This window comes from Oncorhynchus masou, chromosome 10 (genome assembly GCF_036934945.1).
Source record: "Oncorhynchus masou masou isolate Uvic2021 chromosome 10, UVic_Omas_1.1, whole genome shotgun sequence".
NCBI classification, from domain to species: domain Eukaryota; kingdom Metazoa; phylum Chordata; class Actinopteri; order Salmoniformes; family Salmonidae; genus Oncorhynchus; species Oncorhynchus masou.
In genome coordinates, this window is record NC_088221.1 from 42,625,121 (window position 1) to 42,648,455 (window position 23,335).

The 23,335-nt window shown below is 42.7% G+C and overlaps 1 protein-coding gene across 1 annotated transcript in view; it reads right to left on the reverse strand.

The window, feature by feature from the left end:
• Positions 1–23,335, reverse strand: part of LOC135547653 (activin receptor type-2A-like) — a 56,414-nt gene that overhangs the window by 29,132 nt on the left and 3,947 nt on the right. Inside the window, exons 3-4 of the mRNA XM_064976844.1 lie at positions 3,455–3,677; positions 579–691 (exon numbers count right to left, since the gene is read on the reverse strand). Of these exons, the coding sequence (XP_064832916.1) occupies positions 579–691; positions 3,455–3,677 (336 nt within the window). The remainder of the gene's footprint in view (positions 1–578; positions 692–3,454; positions 3,678–23,335) is intronic.

The following is a 23,335-nucleotide window of genomic DNA, read 5'->3' on the forward strand; positions in this document are numbered from 1 at the left end:
ACATTTTTGAACACTGATTAGATGTTTCTTTTCATTATACTTTACTGAGGAGGTATTAAAAAAAATTATTAAAACAGATGTTCTTTAAAAAAAAATTAAAAAAATCAACAATTTCGAGAAGAATGTAGCCAGGACCAAGAAATTCTAGAACCAAGGTACATTAAGGAAGCTGATGTCAGCCGCGTCTGACTGAGTCACTGCATTCCTCCTCCTGCTAAGAGGATGTTTAGCAGTGAGGCCCGTTAGCTCAACAGGGATAATGAGGATAGACCAGCCCCTTTAATCTGAAAAACACAGCAATCCCTGAGGAATGACACACAAGCAGCCACACAGAACACGGTCCGACACGCAATGGCACACACTTCCTAGACCTGGGCATACCAACATAAAACCACACCACAGCAGAACGTCAGCGTTACGTAATGTGAGAAAATTAACGGATTGGGTTATTTATTGTGTCGTTAATATGAGACAAAAAGTCGCATTTAGGATTTCAGCATAACAGATTCTTCAGTTCATATGGTGTTACACACACAGACACATGCACACGTGTACGCACAGACAAACCCAGAACTTACTCTGAACAGCTTGTGTGTTGTCGGGAGTGTAGACAAACTTGTCATTACACATGTTTCCTTCACAGCAGCAGAAGAACACGTCTGGGCTCTCTTTCTTCTCCACACATTCAGTACTGAAAAACAAGTGCGAGACGATGCTGTCAGTGTCACAATCATGTTGGAAAGACCACACTTTTGTATTTTATTTGGTTTCTTTGTGTTACAATTGTATACCAACAAAAAAAAGCTTTTCTTTCAGAATTTGAGAACTATCCTTGAGTTTCAGACCAGGGCAATACAGGTATAGGATGTAAAAAAACAACAACCTCAAGTTCAAGTGCTTGGCCCTTATGATGCTGTAGTTCATGTTGTTGTAGGTACAGTATGTTACTTCCTGTAAACAACTTTATTCTTTTGTGTTTCACCAAGTTGGGTAACAAAAAAAAAAATTTTTTTTTTTTTTTTTTTAAAGTCTACATTAACTGACAAACTTACATTCCATGGCAGTTAAACCACATCAAAGCAACACTCCATTCTCTGAACTGCCCCAAATAGATAAACAAGCTTATTAGCCCAAGCAGAAACCCAACGAGCAGTGTTCACTCCAAGAACAAGAAGAGAAAAGGAAAGCAGCCAGACCGTTTGGCCGTTGTTTATATGTTACATGTAGAGTACGCACCTGCCGTTAAGCTGCCGCGCGGCGCGGTCAGAGTCAGCTGCCGCGCGGCGCGGTCAGAGTCAGCTGCCGCGCGGCGCGGTCAGAGTCAGCTGCCGCGCGGCGCGGTCAGAGTCAGCTGCCGCAAGGCGCGGTCAGAGTCAGCTGCCGCACGGTGCGGTCAGAGCTACCTGTTGCTCTACATTTAGTAATAACATGGAAGCACGCCACTATTGAAAAATACATGGATCCGGTTGCTGCAGTTGGGAGGTAAAGGGGTTCAACGACATGTTAAGACAAGAGGACCAGGTAACTGAGCCTTTCTGGGCCTGGGCTCTCGCACGCTATAAAATTAAATGTTTCTGGTAATGCTAGGCTAGCTGACATGTTGCATGGGTAGCTGAGAAGCTATCACAATACGGTGGAATGGATTTGTGTGTATTGTTGTGAATTGTTAGATACCACAGCACTGTTGGAGCTAGCAACACAAGCATTTCTCTACACCTGCAATAACATTTGCTAAATATGTGTATGTGACAAATAAAATGTGATTTGGATGGAGAGCAAAGCTTACAAGAAACAGCATGGTAACTGAAGAGGCTCAAAACATAAGACCCTTAGAGAGATCTTTTATTTTTTTCCTCACTATCTCAGTCTGTTCTGGCTCAGAGGACAATTTGCAAACATCTAGGCCTAGCTTGTTTCAAAAAAACATTGCAGGTCTTAAATCACTCGAGAAGAAGCTCAATTGCTTATCACAGTAGTGTAGCTGTTAAAACAAGTTGAGACGGCTGATGCTGCCATTTTAAAACAGTTGGCAAGGAACCAGAGCGGTGTTCAAATAACCATACTAACATACTGTATATTACATACTTAATGAGTATATACTACATACTATTACTTCATTTTAGTATGTAAATAAAAGGTATCCTTTCAGTTGAGAGTACTAGCGCGTCGCCTGTCTACCGGAAGTGGATGCTGTTACTATCCAACCTCTTGCTAGCTTGTTAGCATAACAAATTACTAGCTAGACATTTTATGACTTCGGTGTGTTTGTAAATTCAATCTGGAGTGCGCTCTGGGAGTTAGTAAATTCAGAGCGGTGTCAGACTGTCCGTACGTAGGGGCGTATTGCTCTCGGAGCGCACGTCAATGGACGCTCTGGCCGTGGAGTATGGTTGATCAGAGCATGCTGACCTCACAACGGCAGTCAAGCACCCAAGCTAATGTTGGCAAGCTTGCTAGCTACCTCCAGACACAAATGAAAGAACACCCCACTCTGACCATTTTAGTCATCCTTGCAGAGATGGTTAGGCTGTTTTCATGTTATCCAGAACGTTGGTGACTAACTGCTGGCAACAATTTAATCATGCTTTTTTTGCCGATGTTTTATGACATCGGCCATATTCAACTGAGCGTTCATAAATTCATCAGTTATTCTGCACTCTGGCACACTCAGGCGAGAGTACTCAGAAATCGGAGTAGATAGCCAGAGCGAATTAACAATGACCATTGAGAACGCTCCACTTAGCTAAGCTACATATAGTTAATATACTGGCAAGTTCGACGTACAAGTAGGCAACTAACATTAGGTAGCTTAGCTAACATACCGGTTCATACTGCTGTAATGGTATGCTGCGGTTTGTAAGGATAGCGTAGCTAACAAAAAGTCATTACTTTATTACATCGCTCAACAGTTGAAGCATTGAATTTGTGTCCGCTTTCGTCGGACTTCGGCTGCATATTCTCAGACATTTCTTTTTTTACATCTGAAAACGTTGTGAAGCCACGACCATTTTCTGAAGAATTGCATTATGGGCCCTAAAAGCAAGAAAATAGTGTCCACTGCTTGTATACTTCGTATTTTGGCGAATTTAGTACGACATCCAGGAACTTTTGACATACTAACTATCCATACTATGACCAATAAGCACACTACATACTCAATTTACATCACAAATAGTACGGTTAGTAGGAGTATTGGAACACAGGAACACATGATTTTTCTTGCTCCCCATTCGACACCTTTAACATCATATTCATGGAACGACCAAGTCCTCACATAGAATGGAGATCCTATATAGGCCTATAAGAATAGATTTCACTGATATACTGATAACACTTGTGACCCATTGCAACACACCAATGACACACTTAATCATTCAACCGTGTCATTGGTGTGTTGTAACAGATCACAAATGCTATAAAACCCACCACAGAGCCCTGATGCAATAGGCCCTACCTGTCATAACAGTTGTGATCATCCAGCCAACAGCCCTGCTTTACGATATCTACGATTCCCGACACGTTCCTCCAGGTGGCGAAACAGTGTCTCCGCTTGTCCTTCTCCCCGGCACACGTCTCGATGCCACTGCGGTTCCCTCGGTTCTCCTGGATGGCAGCAGGGTTGGGGTTGTAGTTATAGTGGACACACTCCTGTGTTTCGGTCCGACCCAGGATCGCCCCTGAGAAATAGAGATATGGAGACACTTGATCAGATTTTTAAAGTGAATGTTGAGAACAGAAGTCTTGTTTTACGTAAATGGGTTGATGTAATAAATCATTTGGGAGAATCGATTTAATGGCGTTCAAAACACAGAAACAAGATCGAAGGAAGCACATTAAAAAAAAAAATATGCCTCCTTCGTCCTGCACATCAACAGAGCTCATGTTGGGCCAGCCCTGTCTACAGTGTAGCATCATACAGTATGTCCTATTTGTTTCATGTTCTTTTAATCTACTACTTATCTATTGCTCTCATGAAGCAATGCACGGATGATGTCCCTCTCTGCCCAGTGCAGGAGTATTCCAGGACAGATAACACAGTCATCGCCCCCCTACAGTGTGAAGCCTTACATCCCTGTAATTAACCAGTGGTGACGAGTGTGTCCCTCTGGAGTCCGACACAGTCTTCAAATGCAGTGTGGGAAAATCTCTGGCCCTGGCAGGCCTTAATATGACTTGTTAATGATTATGTTTGATAGGTCCAGGAGGGTAATGGGGCACAACAATCATTTAGACCACTGGTCTAGGCCTGACAGTATGCTCGGAGCTGTACAACCCATGCTACACGAGTCAATCAAACAATTGCCAATAACGTACTGTCACGCATATGGTCGACCATAGAACAGGTAGGCCGTAGAACAGGTAGGAATTATGAGTTAACAAGTTTACGAGATTTAATAACTTAATAATTGATTAAAAAAATAAATGGAAATCAGTTAAATTGGTAGACATACCAACTTGTTTTTGTGATTTTACTGATTTCAATTTGTTTATTAACTATTACGTGATTAAAACTCATAAAATCTGATCGTCAACCATTACTTGTTACTTTTGTAAACTTTCATTATCCCTCACGAGGGAGAGAAACTTAAAAATGTCTTAAAGAAACAGAATTACAAGGCAATATTTCTCAAAAATTACAGCAAGTAAAGTTTTTTTATCCGTTTACCTATGCCTAACTTTTCAGATGGAAAAGGGTTGAAAAATGAATCTATGCCTTCCTTTCTCCCAAAATATACACTATTGGCTTTCATTTGACACCCAATTTGATCTGCTCCTACGAATTTCCCTTGTTGGTGCTCATGGGTCCTTTAAAGGGGAATGAGCTAGATCATCTCCGACACCAAAAAGGCCAAACAAAAATTATATTTTCAATTTAATCCTTGACACTTATTCTTATCTAAATAACTGGGGGGTAAAGGATATTGAATTTAAAGTACAAAACAGCCTGAGGGTACCATATTGTTTATGAAACAACATGAGCTGGTTTTGTGGTTAACCCTGACAAAACCTCAAGAAGTAGGCCTAACACTGACCGACAAAAACAAGGCTTATTCAGCTAAAGGATGTGGTGGGTGTGGTTTGACAACTTATTCTTGCTAAGATAGAGAACAGAGGCTCTGACACACCAATGAGCATGTAAAGACCTCTCTCTCTCTGAGTACCAAATAGAGGAGAACTAACAGTTTAGGCATAGAAAGCTTTCTATAAATAGGCTTGTCGGCTTGATTTAGCTCAGAAGGTATAAAATGCTACTGTTAAGCCTACGTATCTAATCTAAGTCTATTCTTAACACATGTTGTCCTTGGGGTTAAAAATACAACACATCCTTAGTTTCAAATAATTCCTCATTTAAAAAGTACAGAGATATTTTAAGAGACAGAAGGAGAGAGAGAGAGAGAGAAAAGGTATTGAAAAAAAACAGGGAGAGAAAGTGAGCGGGAGAGATATGTGACTAATTTCAGGACACTAGGCATATGTTGTGCCTCACTACTTCACAGGAGAGCCATTTGAACGTAACCTTTTCTTTTTTTAATCTAAATGTGTTTTTTGACAGAAATGCCTTCTGGAACATGTGAACTTATATGTGCTTCAATAACAAATCAAATTGTTAAAATTACAAGCCTAGTGGGTTTAGCCACAGAAAAAGACGGCAACATTCCCGCTAGCCACGATTGGCTGAGATAATGAGTGGGCTGGGCATGCCAAGAGATGAGTTTGGATTGGTCTGCCATGTAGCACGCTTCTGTCTATAATATGAGCTGGTCAATATGTGTAGGTAATCCTTTCTAAACGCTGCTTTTTTTAAATGATATCACGTAGAAGTGCATAAGTGTTAATCTCCACTTTCTGGAGGATCGAGTTTTGAAATCAGTGGAATTAGAGTATGATAGCTAAGGAGATTCTGGTGTTTGATTGCAAATATGGACACGGAGTCAAAAAGACAACACACAGAATGCTGTTGTATAAAGCACCTGTCTCCAGAATACATCTTCAAACTAAGGTCAACCATGGCATCCATGACAGAGAGAGAAGCGACCATCCATGTACACCGGTAAGAGAGTCTAGCTAGCTACATTTTCAGATTTTACACATTTCTAATTTGATCAGAAAGTCATTTTCATTTCAAGTTAGTGTACTGTTAGCTAGCTAGCTAACATTAGCTGGCTGGCTAGGTAGCTAACATTACGTGTATGATCTGTGTAGTAATATTATTCCTGTCTTAGCATTGCTAGTTTTAGCCTAATGTTAGCTACTGTAACATTGAACCTGGTTGGTTAGCTTCCTGCAGATTCATGGAGGGTAGTAACGTTATGAGTTGGGATTATGGTTCATTGTTTCGCTAGCGAGCTACATGTATAAACAAAAGACTCCACTATGCAAGTAACCATTTCAATAGAATGTTCATGATGTCAATGCGTCAACTGTTGATGGACGTAGCGGGTAAATTCGCTCTGGCTATCTACTCCAATTTCAGAGCACTCTAGTCTGAGTGTGCCAGAGCACAGAATAACTGACACATTTATGAACGCTCAACACACATTGAATATGGCCTGTGTCAGTAAACGTTGGCAAAAAAGCTTAACTAAATTGTTGCCAGCAGCACAGTTGCAGTCACCAATGCTCTGGATAACATAAAAACAGCTCTGCTAGGACAAGTAAAATGGTCAGAGTTGAGTGTTCTCTCATTTGTGTCTGGAAGTAGCTACTCAATGTTAGCCAGTTAGCTTGGGTGCTTGACTGCTGTTGTTAGGTCAGAACGCTCAGATCAACCCTGCTTTTCGGCCAGTATCTCCAGTGTGCGTTCCGAGAATGAAACGCTACGAATTTACGAATGGACAATCTGGCAACCCTCTGAGTTTATGAACACCCAGAGCACACACTGGCACTCCAGATTACATTTACAAACACACCCATAGTATAAGCCAGCCTTTAGTCGTGAAATCTTTGGTTGTTTAGGTGTTTGATGCCATTCCATTTGCTTTGTTCCGGCCATTATTATGAGCTTTTCTATCCTCAGCAGCCTCCTGTGGTCAGGACCTACAGTGATGTTTGGCCCAGAGAGTCAGGACCTACAGTGATGCTTGGCCCAGGGAGTCAGGACCTACAGTGATGCTTGGCCCAGAGAGTCAGGACCTACAGTGATGCTTGGCCCAGAGAGTCAGTGATGTTTGGCCCAGAGAGTCAGGACCTACAGTGATGCTTGGCCCAGGGAGTCAGGACCTACAGTGATGTTTGGCCCAGGGAGTCAGGACCTACAGTGATGTTTGGCCCAGAGAGTCAGGACCTACAGTGATGTTTGGCCCAGAGAGTCAGGACCTACAGTGATGTTTGGCCCAGAGAGTCAGGACCTACAGTGATGCTTGGCCCAGGGAGTCAGGACCTACAGTGTTTGGCAGTGATGCTTGGCCCAGGGTCAGTCAGGACCTACAGTGATGTTTGGCCCAGAGAGTCAGGACCTACAGTGATGCTTGGCCCAGGGAGTCAGGACCTACAGTGATGTTTGGCCCAGGGAGTCAGGACCAACAGTGATGTTTGATGCCCAGAGAGTCAGGACCTACAGTGATGCTTGGCCCAGGGAGTCAGGACCTACAGTGATGTTTGGCCCAGAGAGTCAGGACCTACAGTGATGCTTGGCCCAGAGAGTCAGGACCTACAGTGATGCTTGGCCCAGGGAGTCAGGACCTACAGTGATGCTTGGCCCAGGGAGTCAGGACCTACAGTGATGCTTGGCCCAGGATGAGTCAGGACCTACAGTGATGTTTGGCCCAGGGAGTCAGGACCTACAGTGATGGACCTACAGTGATGCTTGGCCCAGGGAGTCAGGACCTACAGTGATGTTTGGCCCAGGACCAGGACAGTGATGTTTGGCCCAGGGAGTCAGGACCTACAGTGATGTTTGGCCCAGGGAGTCAGGACCTGAGTGATGTTTGGCCCAGTGATGTTGGCCCAGGGAGTCAGGACCTACAGGGAGTCAGGACCTACAGTGATGTTTGGCCCAGGGAGTCAGGACCTACAGTGATGTTTGGCCCAGGGAGTCAGGACCTACAGTGATGTTTGGCCCAGGGAGTCAGGACCTACAGTGATGTTTGGCCCAGGGAGTCAGGACCTACAGTGATGTTTGGCCCAGGGAGTCAGGATGCTTGGCCCACCTACAGTGATGTTTGGCCCAGGAGTCAGGACCTACAGTGATGCCCAGGGAGTTGGCCCAGGGAGTCAGGACCTACAGTGATGCTTGGCCCAGGGAGTCAGGACCTACAGTGATGCTTGGCCCAGGGAGTCAGGACCTACAGTGATGTTTGGCCCAGGGAGTCAGGACCTACAGTGATGTTTGGCCCAGAGAGTCAGGACCTACAGTGATGTTTGGCCCAGGAGTCAGGACCTACAGTGATGCTTGGCCCAGGGAGTCAGGACCTACAGTGATGTTTGGCCCAGGGAGTCAGGACCTACAGTGATGCTTGGCCCAGGGAGTCAGGACCTACAGTGATGTTTGGCCCAGAGAGTCAGGACCTACAGTGATGCTTGGCCCAGGGAGTCAGTTTGGCCCAGGGAGTCAGGACCTACAGTGATGTTTGGCCCAGAGAGTCAGGACCAACAGTGATGCTTGGCCCAGAGAGTCAGGACCTACAGTGATGTTTGGCCCAGAGAGTCAGGACCTACAGTGATGTTTGGCCCAGGGAGTCAGGACCTACAGTGATGCTTGGCCCAGGGAGTCAGGACCTACAGTGATGCTTGGCCCAGGGAGTCAGGACCTACAGTGATGCTTGGCCCAGGGAGTCAGGACCTACAGTGATGCTTGGCCCAGGGAGTCAGGACCTACAGTCATGCTTGGCCCAGGGAGTCAGTACCTACAGTGATGTTTGGCCCAGAGAGTCAGGACCTACAGTCATGCTTGGCCCAGGGAGTCAGGACCTACAGTCATGCTTGGCCCAGGGAGTCAGGACCTACAGTCATGCTTGGCCCAGGGAGTCAGGACCTACAGTGATGTTTGGCCCAGGGAGTCAGGACCTACAGTGATGTTTGGCCCAGGTAGTCAGGACCTACAGTGATGTTTGGCCCAGGGAGTCAGGACCTACAGTGATGCTTGGCCCAGAGAGTCAGGACCTACAGTGATGCTTGGCCCAGAGAGTCAGGACCTACAGTGATGCTTGGCCCAGGGAGTCAGGATGATGTTTGGCCCAGAGAGTCAGGACCTACAGTGATGCTTGGCCCAGGGAGTCAGGACCTACAGTGATGTTTGGCCCAGGGAGTCAGGACCAACAGTGATGTTTGGCCCAGAGAGTCAGGACCAACAGTGATGCTTGGCCCAGAGAGTCAGGACCTACAGTGATGTTTGGCCCAGAGAGTCAGGACCTACAGTGATGTTTGGCCCAGAGAGTCAGGACCTACAGTCATGCTTGGCCCAGGGAGTCAGGACCTACAGTGATGCTTGGCCCAGAGAGTCAGGACCTACAGTGATGCTTGGCCCAGGGAGTCAGGACCTACAGTCATGCTTGGCCCAGGGAGTCAGGACCTACAGTGATGTTTGGCCCAGAGAGTCAGGACCTACAGTCATGCTTGGCCCAGGGAGTCAGGACCTACAGTCATGCTTGGCCCAGGGAGTCAGGACCTACAGTCATGCTTGGCCCAGGGAGTCAGGACCTACAGTCATGCTTGGCCCAGGGAGTCAGGACCTACAGTCATGCTTGGCCCAGGGAGTCAGGACCTACAGTCATGCTTGGCACAGAGAGTCAGGACCTACAGTCATGTTTGTGCTGACAAACAATTATGAGCGACAACACAGTGCCAGCTAAACATCAGGGCTCGACATTAACATAAAAAAAAAAGAATTGTCGGACAAGAAGATACTGTAGATTTAAGTTGTCCGAACCGAGAAGTAAAAAAAATCACAATATGAAACAATTACTCCAGTCAGAATTGGATCAGAGGTCAACATTGGAATATTAAAATCTCATGTTTTTCTTTTAACCTTTATTTAACTAGGCAAGTCCGTTAAGAACAAATTATTATTGACAATGACGGCCTCGGAACTGCCTTGTTCAGGGTTCGAACGACAGATTTTTACCTTGTCAGGTCGGGGATTTGATCTAGCAACCTTTCGGTTACTGGCCCAACACTCTAACCACTAGGCTACCTGCCGCCTTGTCCAAACAGATGCTGACATGAAGGAGGTGCCAGAAAATGTGGCCAACCTTTGAGACTTTTAACTTCTTCGATATAGGGGGCGCTCTTTTAATTTTTGGATAAAAAAACGTTCCCGTTTTAAACAAGATATTTTGTCACGAAAAGATGCGACTATGCATATAATTGACAGCTTTGGAAAGAAAACACTGACGTTTCCAAAACTGCAAAGATATTATCTGTGAGTGCCACAGAACTGATGCTACAGGCGAAACCAAGATGAAATTTCAAACAGGAAATGGCCCAGATTTTGAGTGCGCTGTGTTCCAATGTCTCCTTATATTTCACCAGGTAGGCAAGTTGAGAACAAGTTCTCATGCGCCAGGAATGAGCCTACACTTTCTGTCGTTTCCCCAAGGTGTCTGCAGCATTGTGACATATTTGTAGGCATATCATTGGAAGATTGACCATAAGAGACTACATTTACCAGGTGCCCGCTTGGTGTCCTCCGTCGAAATTATTGCGTAATTTCCAGCTGTGTGCATTTTACCATTTGCTTCAGAGGAGAAAGTCAACTGCCACGAATGATTTATCATCGAATAGATATGTGAAAAACACCTTGAGGATTGATTCTAAACAACGTTTGCCATGTTTCTGTCGATATTATGGAGTTAATTTGGAAAAAGATTTGGTGTTGTAATGAATGAATTTTCGGGGGGTTTTCTTAGCCAAACGTGATGAACAAAACGGATCGATTTCTCCTACACAAATAATCTTTTTGGAAAAACTGAACATTTGCTATCTAACTGAGAGTCTCCTCATTGAAAACATCTGAAGTTCTTCAAAGGTAAATGATTTTATTTGAATGCTTTTCTTGTTTTTGTGAAAATGTTGCCTGCTGAATGCTAGGCTTAATGCTATGCTAGCTATCAATACTCTTACACAAATGCTTGTGTAGCTATGGTTGAAAAGCATATTTTGAAAATCTGAGATGACAGTGTTGTTAACAAACGGCTAAGCTTGTGAGTGAATATATTTCTTTCATTTCATTTGAGATTTTCATGAATAGTTAACGTTGCGTTATGCTAATGAGCTTGAGGCTATGATTGCGCTCCCGGATACGGGATTGCTCGACGCAAGAAGTTAATTCCTTAAATATAGGCTAATGAAGGATAATTAACATAAAAGCTTGATTCTGTCGACATTCGAGGCACGTTTCGTTCAGATCAAGACCGGAGTGCAAAGGACAGCCTGTTGCACACCGCAAGTCAACCACTTGAATCTGAGTGGACGCGGTCATTTAATTATTATTATTTTATTTTTTTACTATTTACCCATAAATGTAATTGTTTAAAACCATCTTACCTTTAAAGTAGCGGGAATTATTTTATAAACATAATAATATGCAATTTTTTCATGTTCTATTGCTTTTCAAATGAACTTTCTTTTATTGTACAGCAGCCAAAGGCAATGGGACATCTTAGACAGTTATTCCCTAAAATGTCTTCATATGAATAAATAGGCCTAAACCTATGATGACAATAAGAACCTCATAGAGATCAGTGCTGCTATGGGGAAGAAGATAGCATCTGAATGTATGCATTCAAAAATAGCCAACAAGAGGAAGTATAGAAAAATTCCTAATTATCATACTTGAGTAAAAGTAAAGATAACTTAATAGAAAATTACTCAAATAAAAATGAAAGTCACCCGGGAAAATACTACTTAAGTAAAAGTCTAAAAGTATTTGCTTTTAAATATATTTAAGGATCAAAAGTAAAGGTATAAATTATTTCTAATTTCTTAAGTAAACCAGACAACCTCATTTTCTTTTTTATTTATTTACAGATAGCTTGGGGCAAGCTTCAACACTCAGACATAATTTACAAACGAAGCATGTGCTTAGTGAGTCGGACAGATCAGAGGCAGTAGTGATCTTTTGATAAGTGTGTGAATCAGACCATTTTCCTGGCCTTCTCATCATTCAAAATGTAACAAGTACTTTTGGGTCTCAGGGAAAATTTGTGGAGTAAAAACTACATCATTTTCTTTAGGAATGTAGTGAACTAAAACTTTAAATGTAACCTTTATTTAACTTTAACAGATACACCCCCCCCCAAAAAAAACGACTTAAGTAGTACTAAAAGTATTTTTACTTAAGTATTTTACACCACTAACAAGAGGCCACTTTGCTTACACTGAACACATCAGATCCATTTCTTCATTAATCATGGCCCTAGTCCAAGAACAGCCCTGATTTCCTCATTCATATTCATCCAAGTGTAAACAACGTTAAAACAAGAACAACATAATGGCTCATTAAAAAACAAATGGTGCTCTGCAGTCTGTGGCGGCATGGCTGAAGAACATTATTTTGGGAGGGAATTAATTAGCTAATTGCCCCTCAGTGGGGATAAATCCTGGGGATTATTTCCGAAGACACAAGTTGCCCTCATCAGGATTACAGTGAATCTTTCAGAATTACTGTCACATCCACGCATGGTGGAGGAAGACACAGCCCAAGATGATGTGCATCTGTCGGAGTCCCTATGCCATGATTACAGATCTGGACCAGCAAATTGAAACAGACAAATTGACCAAGGCGCTTAACACAAATCACAAAGGGCCCTGTTCAAAAATCACAGTTAGTTTATTGACTAATGGGGGATAGTTGGATTGGGCAAGACCTGCAACAATGCTGTACGGACTGGGAGCCAACACACAAAAAAAAAACATTCTCCATTAGACTTGACTATTCTCACTCAACCCCTAGCCTAAACCTTCTTCTGAAATACATTGCCTGGAGAGTGACTGGCAATCATGTCGGAGGCAGCAGGTAGCACTGGGCGGTATAACGTATTTTATGATATACTGGTATTGATGCATGGACCGGTTTGGGTTTTTACTTGACCTTATATACCGTTATTTGAATGTTTGGTTTGATAAATGTGATACGCCATGTGTAATGTCAATTTTCAGTTTGTTTCGCTAATTGAATCATCTCGCTCTGCGCCACTTTCCAGAATTAGCCACACCCCCTGTCACTCAAAAAGCGCATTTGATGTTCCTCAACCAGAGACACTTGTATTCAGTCTGCATGGTCAATGCAGCACATACGATGCTGTTTTATCTTTGCTTCTTAATATAAATCCACTTGCGTTCTATAGTGACACTATTAGTTTCTGTTTCTTACATCAGCAAACAGCTAGTTTGTCTTTTCTTAGCACGTTGCCCTAAATCTTGTGAGACGCTAATTGTTTGCCGCTAATGGTAATAGCTAGCTTGCTAATAAATGTACTGAGTAAGAGCAAACGTAGCTAGCTAATACAGCCTGATAATACCAATGATGGTGTAGACCTAATCAGTATGTTGTTTGTGCAACAGTATCTTCTAAATCAAAGAGGAATATGCAAAGCAAGAATAAATTACTTACAATAAGTATCCTAAGAGAAAGTTTATAGGGTCCCCTAGGAAACACGTACCAACACTTTAGTTCCTATCCTGTCACAGTAACTCTTCCCTGGCATTTGAATTCGTTGTCATCTCAAACAACACTGTATTCAAAGTGCCCACTATTATATTCTAACTATGGAAATAGAATGACTATTCTAATTCTAACAGTTTTTCTCTAATTCGCAAGTCAAATCGCGTTTGCAACATTTGGTTAAAAAGAAGTCCTAGATGATTTGCTCATATCGTGCAGCCCTACGTGGCAGTGTGGAAATTATCTCAAATGAGCAGTGGTGTAAAGGTCTTAAGTAAAAAATACTTTCAAGTACTACTTAAGTTGTTTCTTTTGTGTCTGTACTTTACTATTTTTGACAACTTTTATTTCACAACCTTCCTGAATACAATACAATACTGTACTTTTTACTCCATACATTTTCCCTGACACCTAAAAGTATTCATTACATTTTGAATGCGTAGCAGGACAGGGAAATGGTCCAATTCAAGCACTTGTCAAGAGGACATCCCTGGTCATCTACTGCCTCTGATCTGATGGAATCACTAAACAGAGGACATCCTGGTCATCTACTGCCTCTGATCTGATGGAATCACTAAACAGAGGACATCCTGGTCATCTACTGCCTCTGATCTGACGGAATCACTAAACAGAGGACATCCCTGGTCATCTACTGCCTCTGATCTGACGGAATCACTAAACAGAGGACATCCTGGTCATCTACTGCCTCTGATCTGATGGAATCACTAAACAGAGGACATCCCTGGTCATCTACTGCCTCTGATCTGACGGAATCACTAAACAGAGGACATCCTGGTCATCTACTGCCTCTGATCTGATGGAATCACTAAACAGAGGACATCCTGGTCATCTACTGCCTCTGATCTGGAGGACTAACTAAACACAAATGCCTTGTTTGTAAATTATGCCTGATTGTTGGAGAATGCCCCTGGCTATCTGTAAATAAAATTCAAAATTAAAAAAAATGGTGCCATCTGGTTTGCTTAATATAAGGAATTTGAAATTATTTATACTCTTACCTTTGACACTTAAGTACATTCTATCAATTACATTTACTTTTGATATTTAAGAATACGTAAAACCAAATACTTTCATACTTTTATTCAAGTAGTATTTTACTGGGTGACTCACTTTTTCAATACATTTTTCTAGTAATATCTATGAACGTATCTTTACTTTTACTCAAGTATGACAATTGGGTACTTTTTCTACCACTGCAATTGAGTGCAGGAAATGCAGAAATGATAAGTCCTGAAATTTGTTTTGGTTGAAGTTGAATTTAACAGTATAAAACCATCAGAATGGAGAAAGACTAATTGAAATCACTTAGAATGTATGTGTTGCCACCCTGGGATCACTCACTACTCAAAGCACCCTGGGATCACTCACTACTCATAAAGCACCCTGGGATCACTCACTACTCATAAAGCACCCTGGGATCACTCACTACTCATAAAGCAAATGTAGAAATGTATTATTCAAAAACTAAAAATACCATCAAAATACCGTCCATTTAAAAAATATATATATATTTTTAAATACTGTGATATAAAATGTTGGCCATATCGCCCAGCCCTAGCAGCAGGGTTACTCTATTGGTCCAAACATAATCAAAACAATCTTTCAAAACCCTTACTGAAAACAACAGCAAAGCACAGCAATACAATTGACCGTACGCTAAGCCTCGCACCTTTTAGTTACTGTTGCATACTGATATTTTCCCGCAAAGCCCAATTCCCCATTCAACCAGTGGCAAAATCCCCTCACAAAGATCTCAAACTGTTTCTAATACACAATGAAATTTAACACAGACTACCTCTTGCTAATTGGTATCCCCCTTTCCCTAATCACAAAATTCTTCGGTATGTTGTGGTGGACCTGTCATTACAATTTCTTCATGGGAACCTGGTACAGTTGCTATCCATTGGTGCGCTGTGATTGGTTGCCCAACATTATGTGGCCCTACAGTTGGCATATTCTGTAGATGTGGTGGTGCCAGACAACCAAAATGGCGTAAGAACCCCAGCTCATCAAGCCCGTCTGTAGCAGACTCCTCTGATTATCTTGTCGAGTCCAGCGCGGGCCGGGGCAGCCCGGATTTAGCGGGAGGGGAGGGGAGGGGGGGGGGTTGAAAAGATGCCAAATGGGGAGAAAAGACACTTTCTTTTGTGCTCCATCTCCACAGGGTGTAACAGGCATGGATGCGAAACAAGTGCAGTTATAAAATTAGCTCGTACGAAAGAGTTTCACACATGTAAAATAAAACGTTCTCACGGTCAACTGCATTTTTTTTCGCAAACCTAACATGTGTAAATATTCGTATGAACATAACAAGATTCAACAACTGAGACAAACTGAACAAGTTCCACAGACATGTGACTAACTGAAATTGAATGTGTCCCTGAACAAAGGAGGGGGATCAAAATAAAAATTAACAGTCAATATCTGGTGTGGCCACCAGCTGCATTAAGTACTGCAGTGCATCTCCTCCCAATGGACTGCACCAGATTTGCCAGTTCTTACTGTGAGATGTTACCCCACTCTTCCACCAAGGCACCTGCAAGTTCCTGGACATTTCTGGGGGGAATGGACCTAGCCTTCACCCTCTGATCCAACAGGTCCCAGACGTGCTCAATGGGATTGAGATCCGGGCTCTTCGCTGGCCATGGCAGGACACTGGCATTTCTGTCTTGAAGGAAATCACGAACAGAACGAGCAGTATGGCTGGTGGCATTGTCATACTGGAGGGTCACCCCTGGTGAGACAAAACGGCAACTCGCCAGTGAAGAGCACTTCATGCCAGTCCTGTCTGGTCCTGGGAGGGTGCGTTTGTGCCCATCGGCAACATTGTTGCAAGTGATGTAAGGCAGGTCCTCACCAGACAACAGGCCTACAAGCCCTCAGTCCAGCCTATTGCAGTCTGAGCACTGATGGAGGGATTGTGCGTTCCTGGTGTAACTCGGGCAGTTGTTGTTGCCATCCAGTACCTGTTCCTCAGGTGTGATGTTCGGATGTACCGATCCTGTGCAGCTGTTGTTACACGTGGTCTGCCACTGCGAACACGATTACCTGTCCGTCCTGTCTCCCTGTAGCGCTGTCTTAGGCGTCTCACAGTACGGACATTGCAATTCATTGCCCTGGCCACATCTGTAGTCCTCATGCCTCATTCCTAAGGCACGTTCATGCATATGAGCAGGGACCCCGGGCATTTTTCTTTTGGTGTTTTTCAGAGTCAGTAGAAAGGCCTCTTTAGTGTCCTAAAGTTTTCATAACTGTGACCTTAGTTTCCTACCGTCTGTAAACTGTTAGTGTCTTAACAACCGTTCCACAGGTGCATGTTCATGAATTGTTTATGGTTCATTGAACAAGCATGGGAAACAGTGTTAAAACCCTTTACAACGAAGATCTGTGAAGTTATTTGGGTTTTTACGAATTATCTTTCAAAGACAGGGTCCTGGAAAAGGGATATTTCTTCTTTTTTTTGCCGAGTTTGTTTAAGTTCAACTATTGATATCAAATTGATAAACACAGCATCTAATGGATGACACCTTTCATGGCTTTGATCACTTCAACAAACTATAAAATTAGACCCAGGCTGTGACACTACAGGCATTAGAGTACTGACAGTTCCAAACAAATAGGCTCCATGGAAGTCTGTCGTAGTTGTGCATTCATTCCTCATCCAAGCTAAGTTTCAGTTAACATCATGGCATTTGTATGCAAAGCACTCTCCTCATTTCTGAGCATTTAGATCTACCTGTTACTCCTGCTAAGAAACGAGGGGCCAAATAGCTTTGTTCAAAGTAAACTAACAAAACAGGACTGTTTTCAGTGGAAAATGTGATGGTTTCCCCCTGATCTCTGTCAGAGCACATAATGTCTCACTTCTTCCAGTTGGAGTGATAAGTAGACAGGGCCTGAGACCCAAGAGCCTGCTTGGAGCTGGATGGACATTCCAGCCAGGATTAAGGGATCTGACTTCATCACTGTGTTTAGCTGTTTTACAGTACGAATGAATGGGCCTGCAGTCTGTGTCTGACGAACAGCATTAGGACAACACAGGCTTTAAGAATGTTCCATTTGTTTTCCCGAGAGGGGGACCTTTTCTGTCTATTCAATTTCTATGAAGTCAAGACAATTTTTACAAAAATATAAAAAAGCTTTGCTGAAAAAACACTTGCAGTCCATAGGGTACATAGAGTTAAGTGCCCTACTTTTAAGTCCCATCAAACTTCCTCTTGTGAATTGAGCCTGGAACTTCCAGCCCATAGAGGACTTCCCCATAGAACCCTTCCGTGTGCATCTCCAAATGTTGTGTCACATTTAGTCCCAGTGTTATGGGTGCTGCAGGTTGAGTCTGATGAGTGTTTAAAATGCCATGCTTTTTTAGGACAAATTCTCTATTCTAAACGACAGATGAGAACAGAACGTTCTCGCTCTGACCCGAAGACCAACAGAACGTTCTCGCTCTGACCCGAAGAACAGAACGTTCTCGCTCTGACCCGAAGAACAACAGAACGTTCTTCAGGTCAGTGTGAGAACGTTCTGTTGTTCTTCAGGTCAGAGTGAGAACAACAGAACGTTCTCGCTCTGACCCGAAGAACAACAGAACGTTCTCACTCTGACCCGAAGAACAACAGAACGTTCTCACTCTGACCCGAAGAACAACAGAACGTTCTCACTCTGACCCGAAGAACAGAACGTTCTCACTCTGACCCGAAGAACAGGAGCATACTTGATGAAACAAGGCATTGTATTTGATTTTCCCATTATAGTGAAGAATCTGGACTTCTCAGCTACAACTAATGAATGTAAACAATACAGAACACCATGATTGTATGGCATACACCATCTTGGTTACTGTAATCCACCTCAGTGAGCACAGCAAGAGGGGGGGAAAAGTATCATAATCCAATTTGAGGTCAAAGTATATCAGGTTATGGAACCTGCCTGAAAAGAAAGGTAAATAAACTAGTTACATAAGTCATCCTTGCACCTTTTTCATTTGTGAAATGTGCCATTGAGCGCTGGCCCACAGAGCACACTCCAAGAGTTCTGATAATGATCTGAGGAAACAACAAACAAGCCGTCCTGTACCACTGTCTGCTATGGCAACTCCTTAGCGTGCTACGAATGGGATGGTGGTTCGTTCGGTTGACTGGGAGGCAAGGTCTTTTGTTGTTTAAGGATTCCTTTTGTAGATCACAACTTGATATGTGAAGATTTTTTTTTTAAAGGAGAGAGCAAACGAACCCCAGGAAATGACCTGTGAGATGGGTGCTCCATCATCCTATATGTGATACAAAATAGGGCTGTCCCTCGTCTGTTCTCTTGACCAATCAATTGAGCGAAAAATGTTAACGTGTATTTTTCCATATATTGACACATCCTGTGTGTTTTAATCAAATCAGTCATATTCACTGAGCTTATTAATGCTTTAAGTACACACTTTGATTAAATAATTAAGACTCACAGTTGACTAGAGGGAGTCTGTCAGGCAATTGATTTGATTGTGCCGGGCCGGGCCGAGACTTGCTATGTGACTAGAACCCGTTGTCTCCCTCTCCTTCCTATTGCAACAACTACTACAGATCATCGAAGTGTGTTATCGCGCTGTCCGTTTTCCTGAAGCTGCAACATAACAACCATTTCTGACTGAAAAGTTCTGTTACCGAAATCCCTCATTTGTTTAGGAAAAACATCCCCTATTCCCTCAACCCTTGCTCTCTTTAGGTGACATGTTCGCATCGCATGGACCAAAGACCTACTCGCATGGGACTAGTATTACTAGAGAACGTTGGTTATGTAATTATTACTCAAGAATGTCTGTTATTCCAGAGGACGATTCGGGTGGGATTAGTTTTTTCCCCAAGCTGGCCCATGTAATTCTTTCTTTTGTCCCCAAAATAAATGGACAGTTATGACTGAACCTGGAGCTTTTTATTCTAGGTGTGAAGATACAGTATTTCAACATGTCCATGTGATAGGGCCACACTGATAACTCCAGCTTGGTTCCCAAGTTTCTAAACCATACCAAACCACATTTCCCATAGTGTCAGCATAATATTTGAATTGAGGAAGTGTGACCCGACCTCCCCCAGTAAAAACTAATCCCATCCGAATAGGGCACAATAAGGCCTAACCTATAGCATATCATAATCACATCCATAAAATTGGTTGTAAACAAACTTTGAACATCGTAACACCAAAAATGGAAACAGAGGACTTGACAAACTCGAAACGAGGGAATATTTACTGATTGCTCAGGAGGTAAAGGTGATGTGTGGAATAAATGTCACTGGTTGTGGAACATACTGCATTGTCGGAACTAGAAGCACAAGCATTTCGCTACACTCGCATTAACATCTGCTAACCATGTGTATGTGACAAATAACATTTGATTTGATTTGATTTGCTGGATATCAAGAAAGAGAAGGCAAGGAGCCAGTGCTGAGTGCACATTGTGTGTTCCAAACAGGTGTTGTATAGATTACATCATCATAAGTAGGCTTATTATTATAATAATATCAAGAAAAAGGAGCAGTTATTATTATAAATATTACTTTTCCGACAATTTGGAACCATGTTAACACTAAATATATTATAAATAATACCAGAGAGGCTATTTGAATGAAAAGTGTAAAGCCTTATGTTTATTACAGCAAACTGATTAAAAACAAACTAATTTATGTAATTGTTTACTTGACATGTCGTTGCGTGAGGCTTGGTGCTGACAGAATCAGTAGGCTATTAAACAAACACTCAAACAGGCAACAGAAGCAGAATCAGTCTTATTTCTGTAGATATATTGATGATTTTAAAAAGTCAAAAACGTTTAACAGTTCGACTATTGATTGTAGACTAAACTCATTTTCACTCCTCGCCTTTCTTAGACAATAATACAAGGGCTGTTTTCTCGTCTCCGCCGCTGCCTCCGCCACATTGTTCTCAACACCAATATGCTGGTTACCTTCGCTATTGTGCACATAGCAACATGGTTTATGAAAAGGCGCCACTTCAACATATTATTTTTGTTGCGACTGCTTGACTAAAGATATCTTGGTCGACCAAAAGCCTATCGATAAAGAAATCGTCCAGTCGACAAAAACGGGGTCAGCCCTAATACCAAAGGCAGAGAAACTTCCATCAGAGAGCCATTACTGAATCATGTTGAGGCAGGTCACACAGAAAAATTGTATTTGGCTAGCAACCACATGGGGGTGGAAGGATCTTTCAGTACTTAGGGTGAGGTACCGCACAGTCTACTGAGTTACAGCTGACAGTAAAGGGTAGAAAGATGTGGGGAACAACCTAATAGACCGTGTGGAGCGAGTTCTGTGTCCATCTTCTGTGGCTCAGTTGGTAGAGCGTGGTGCTTGCAACACCAGGGTTGTGGTTCAATTCCCACGGGGGACCAGTTTTTAAAAAGTATGACAATTAATGCACTCACTACTATAAATCGCTCTGGATAAGAGCATCTGCTAAATGACTAAAATGTCAATCTTAGAACACAGTTTCTATTGTATTTTAGGCTATGTACCTTGTTTTTAACATAGCTAGGCCTTGTCTTTTACTGTACCTTGTAATCCCAATTTATATTGTAGCTAGTCTCTCAACTCAGTAATTGTAGCTCGATTCTGCTGCAGCTCATCTCTACTCTAGCTTGTTTCTGTCCGGTGGCCTTTGATCATTTGCTTGAAGGCAACAATAAATGGAATGTGGTGTTGCTTCAGTCCCTTTCTCAGGATGCAAAGTTAGGGGATCTTAATGAGGGGCGTTGTTGCCTAATGTGACCAGAGAACCTTTGGTAATGAGCGGTACACATTCTAATGGTTCTCTTTTGTGGGCCCCCTCTTGTAAAAGCCGCAAAGGGTAATTCAATAATTGTAGTAGAAGACAGGAAATGCTTAAAATTCAAGAGGGAAGGATTTGTTTTTTTGTTGTTGTGCGATACAGAAGAACATTTACATGTGAAGCAGAGGGGGCCTATGAGTGAAATAGGCCTTTTGTGCAGAGAAATGTGCATAAATAAACCAGCTCTTCCCGGCACATCGAGTATAACAACCAGTTAAATGTATATGCCTGTTGCTTGGTTGTTTGGCGGATTAGTGCAAGGAGCTTGGCTGGGTAATCATACCATGTGTTGAAAACATCAGGAAAACAGCAGCAAGTTATCCATGACAAAACATAGACAACCTCCCAAATACCAATTGTGTTTTTGCCAAAGACTAACAACAACCCATTTGTTGCACCACTGCATATAAACCTACCTTTAAAAACAACACACCATAACCATGTACATATCACCCTAATCCCCTATACTTGAGGGGTTCAACAAATGCATTAGGGCTCTCCAATCAGGCATCAGTATGGATTCTGTGTGATTGTACAAAATGGGGATTTAAAAAAAAAATGTTTTAAGGTTAAGTGTGTATTATCCTCCACCACATCCAAAAAATGAATAATTTTGTGACATAAGTGGTGTCACTCTCTAATGGTCTCCTGCTGAGCTGTCTGGATGAGCATTAATATGCTGGGGATGATGAGCAGTGAGCACCGCTGGGCTGCATACCAAATGACACACTATTCCCTATATAGTACACTACTTTTGACCAGGACCCATAAGGCTCTGGTCAAATGTAGTGCACCACAAAGGAAATAGGGCCCGATTTGGGACGTAGACTGTATCCCCATCCAGATCCAGCTGTGTGTGACTGGGCCCTGGGACCATTGGCCTGAGTCTGGCAAGCCTAGGGCAGAAGCAGGTAGACTAATGACCATAGACATGGCCCTTCTGGCAATCCTTTGAACACATAGCCTAGCCATTATATTGCATGATATATATGCATGTACACTAGCGGTCAAAGTTTTAGAACACCTACTTATTCAAGGGTTTTTCTTTATTTTTACTATTTTCTACATTGTAGAATAATAGTGAAGACATCGCAACTATGAAATAACACGTGGAATTATCTAGTTACCAAAACAAAAGTTAAACAAATCAAAATATATTTTATTTGAGATTCTTCAAAGTGCCACCATTTGCCTTTATGACAGCTTTGCACACTCTTGACATTCTCTCAACCAGCTTCACCTGGAATGATTTTCCAACAGTCTTGAAGGAGTTCCCACATATGCTGAGCACTTGTTGGCTGCTTTTCCACTCTGCACTCATCCCAAACCAGCTCAATTTGGTTGAGCTCAGGGGATTGTGGAGGCCAGCTCATCTGATGCAGCACTCCATTACTCTCATTCTTGGTCAAATAGCCCTTACACAGCCCAACTGAAGGTTGGGTCATTGTTCTGTTGAAAATCAAATGATAGTGGCACTAAGCCCAAACCAGATGGGATGGCGAATCACTGTAGAATGCTGTGGTAGCCATGCTTGTTAAGTGTGCCTTGAATTCTAAATATATCCCTGGGTGTCACCAGCAAAGCACCCCCACACCATCCCACCTCCTCCTCCATGCTTTACGGTGGGAAATACACATGCGGAGTTCATGGCGGCAGGGTAGCCTAGTGGTTGGAGCGTTGGACTAGTAACCGGAAGGTTGCGAGTTCAAACCCCCGAGCTGACAAGGTACAAATCTGTCGTTCTGCCCCTGAACAGGCAGTTAACCCACTGTTCCCAGGCAGTCATTGAAAATAAGAATGTGTTCTTAACTGACTTGCCTGGTTAAATAAAGGTAAAAATAATAATAATAAAAAATCCATTCACCCACACGGCGTCTC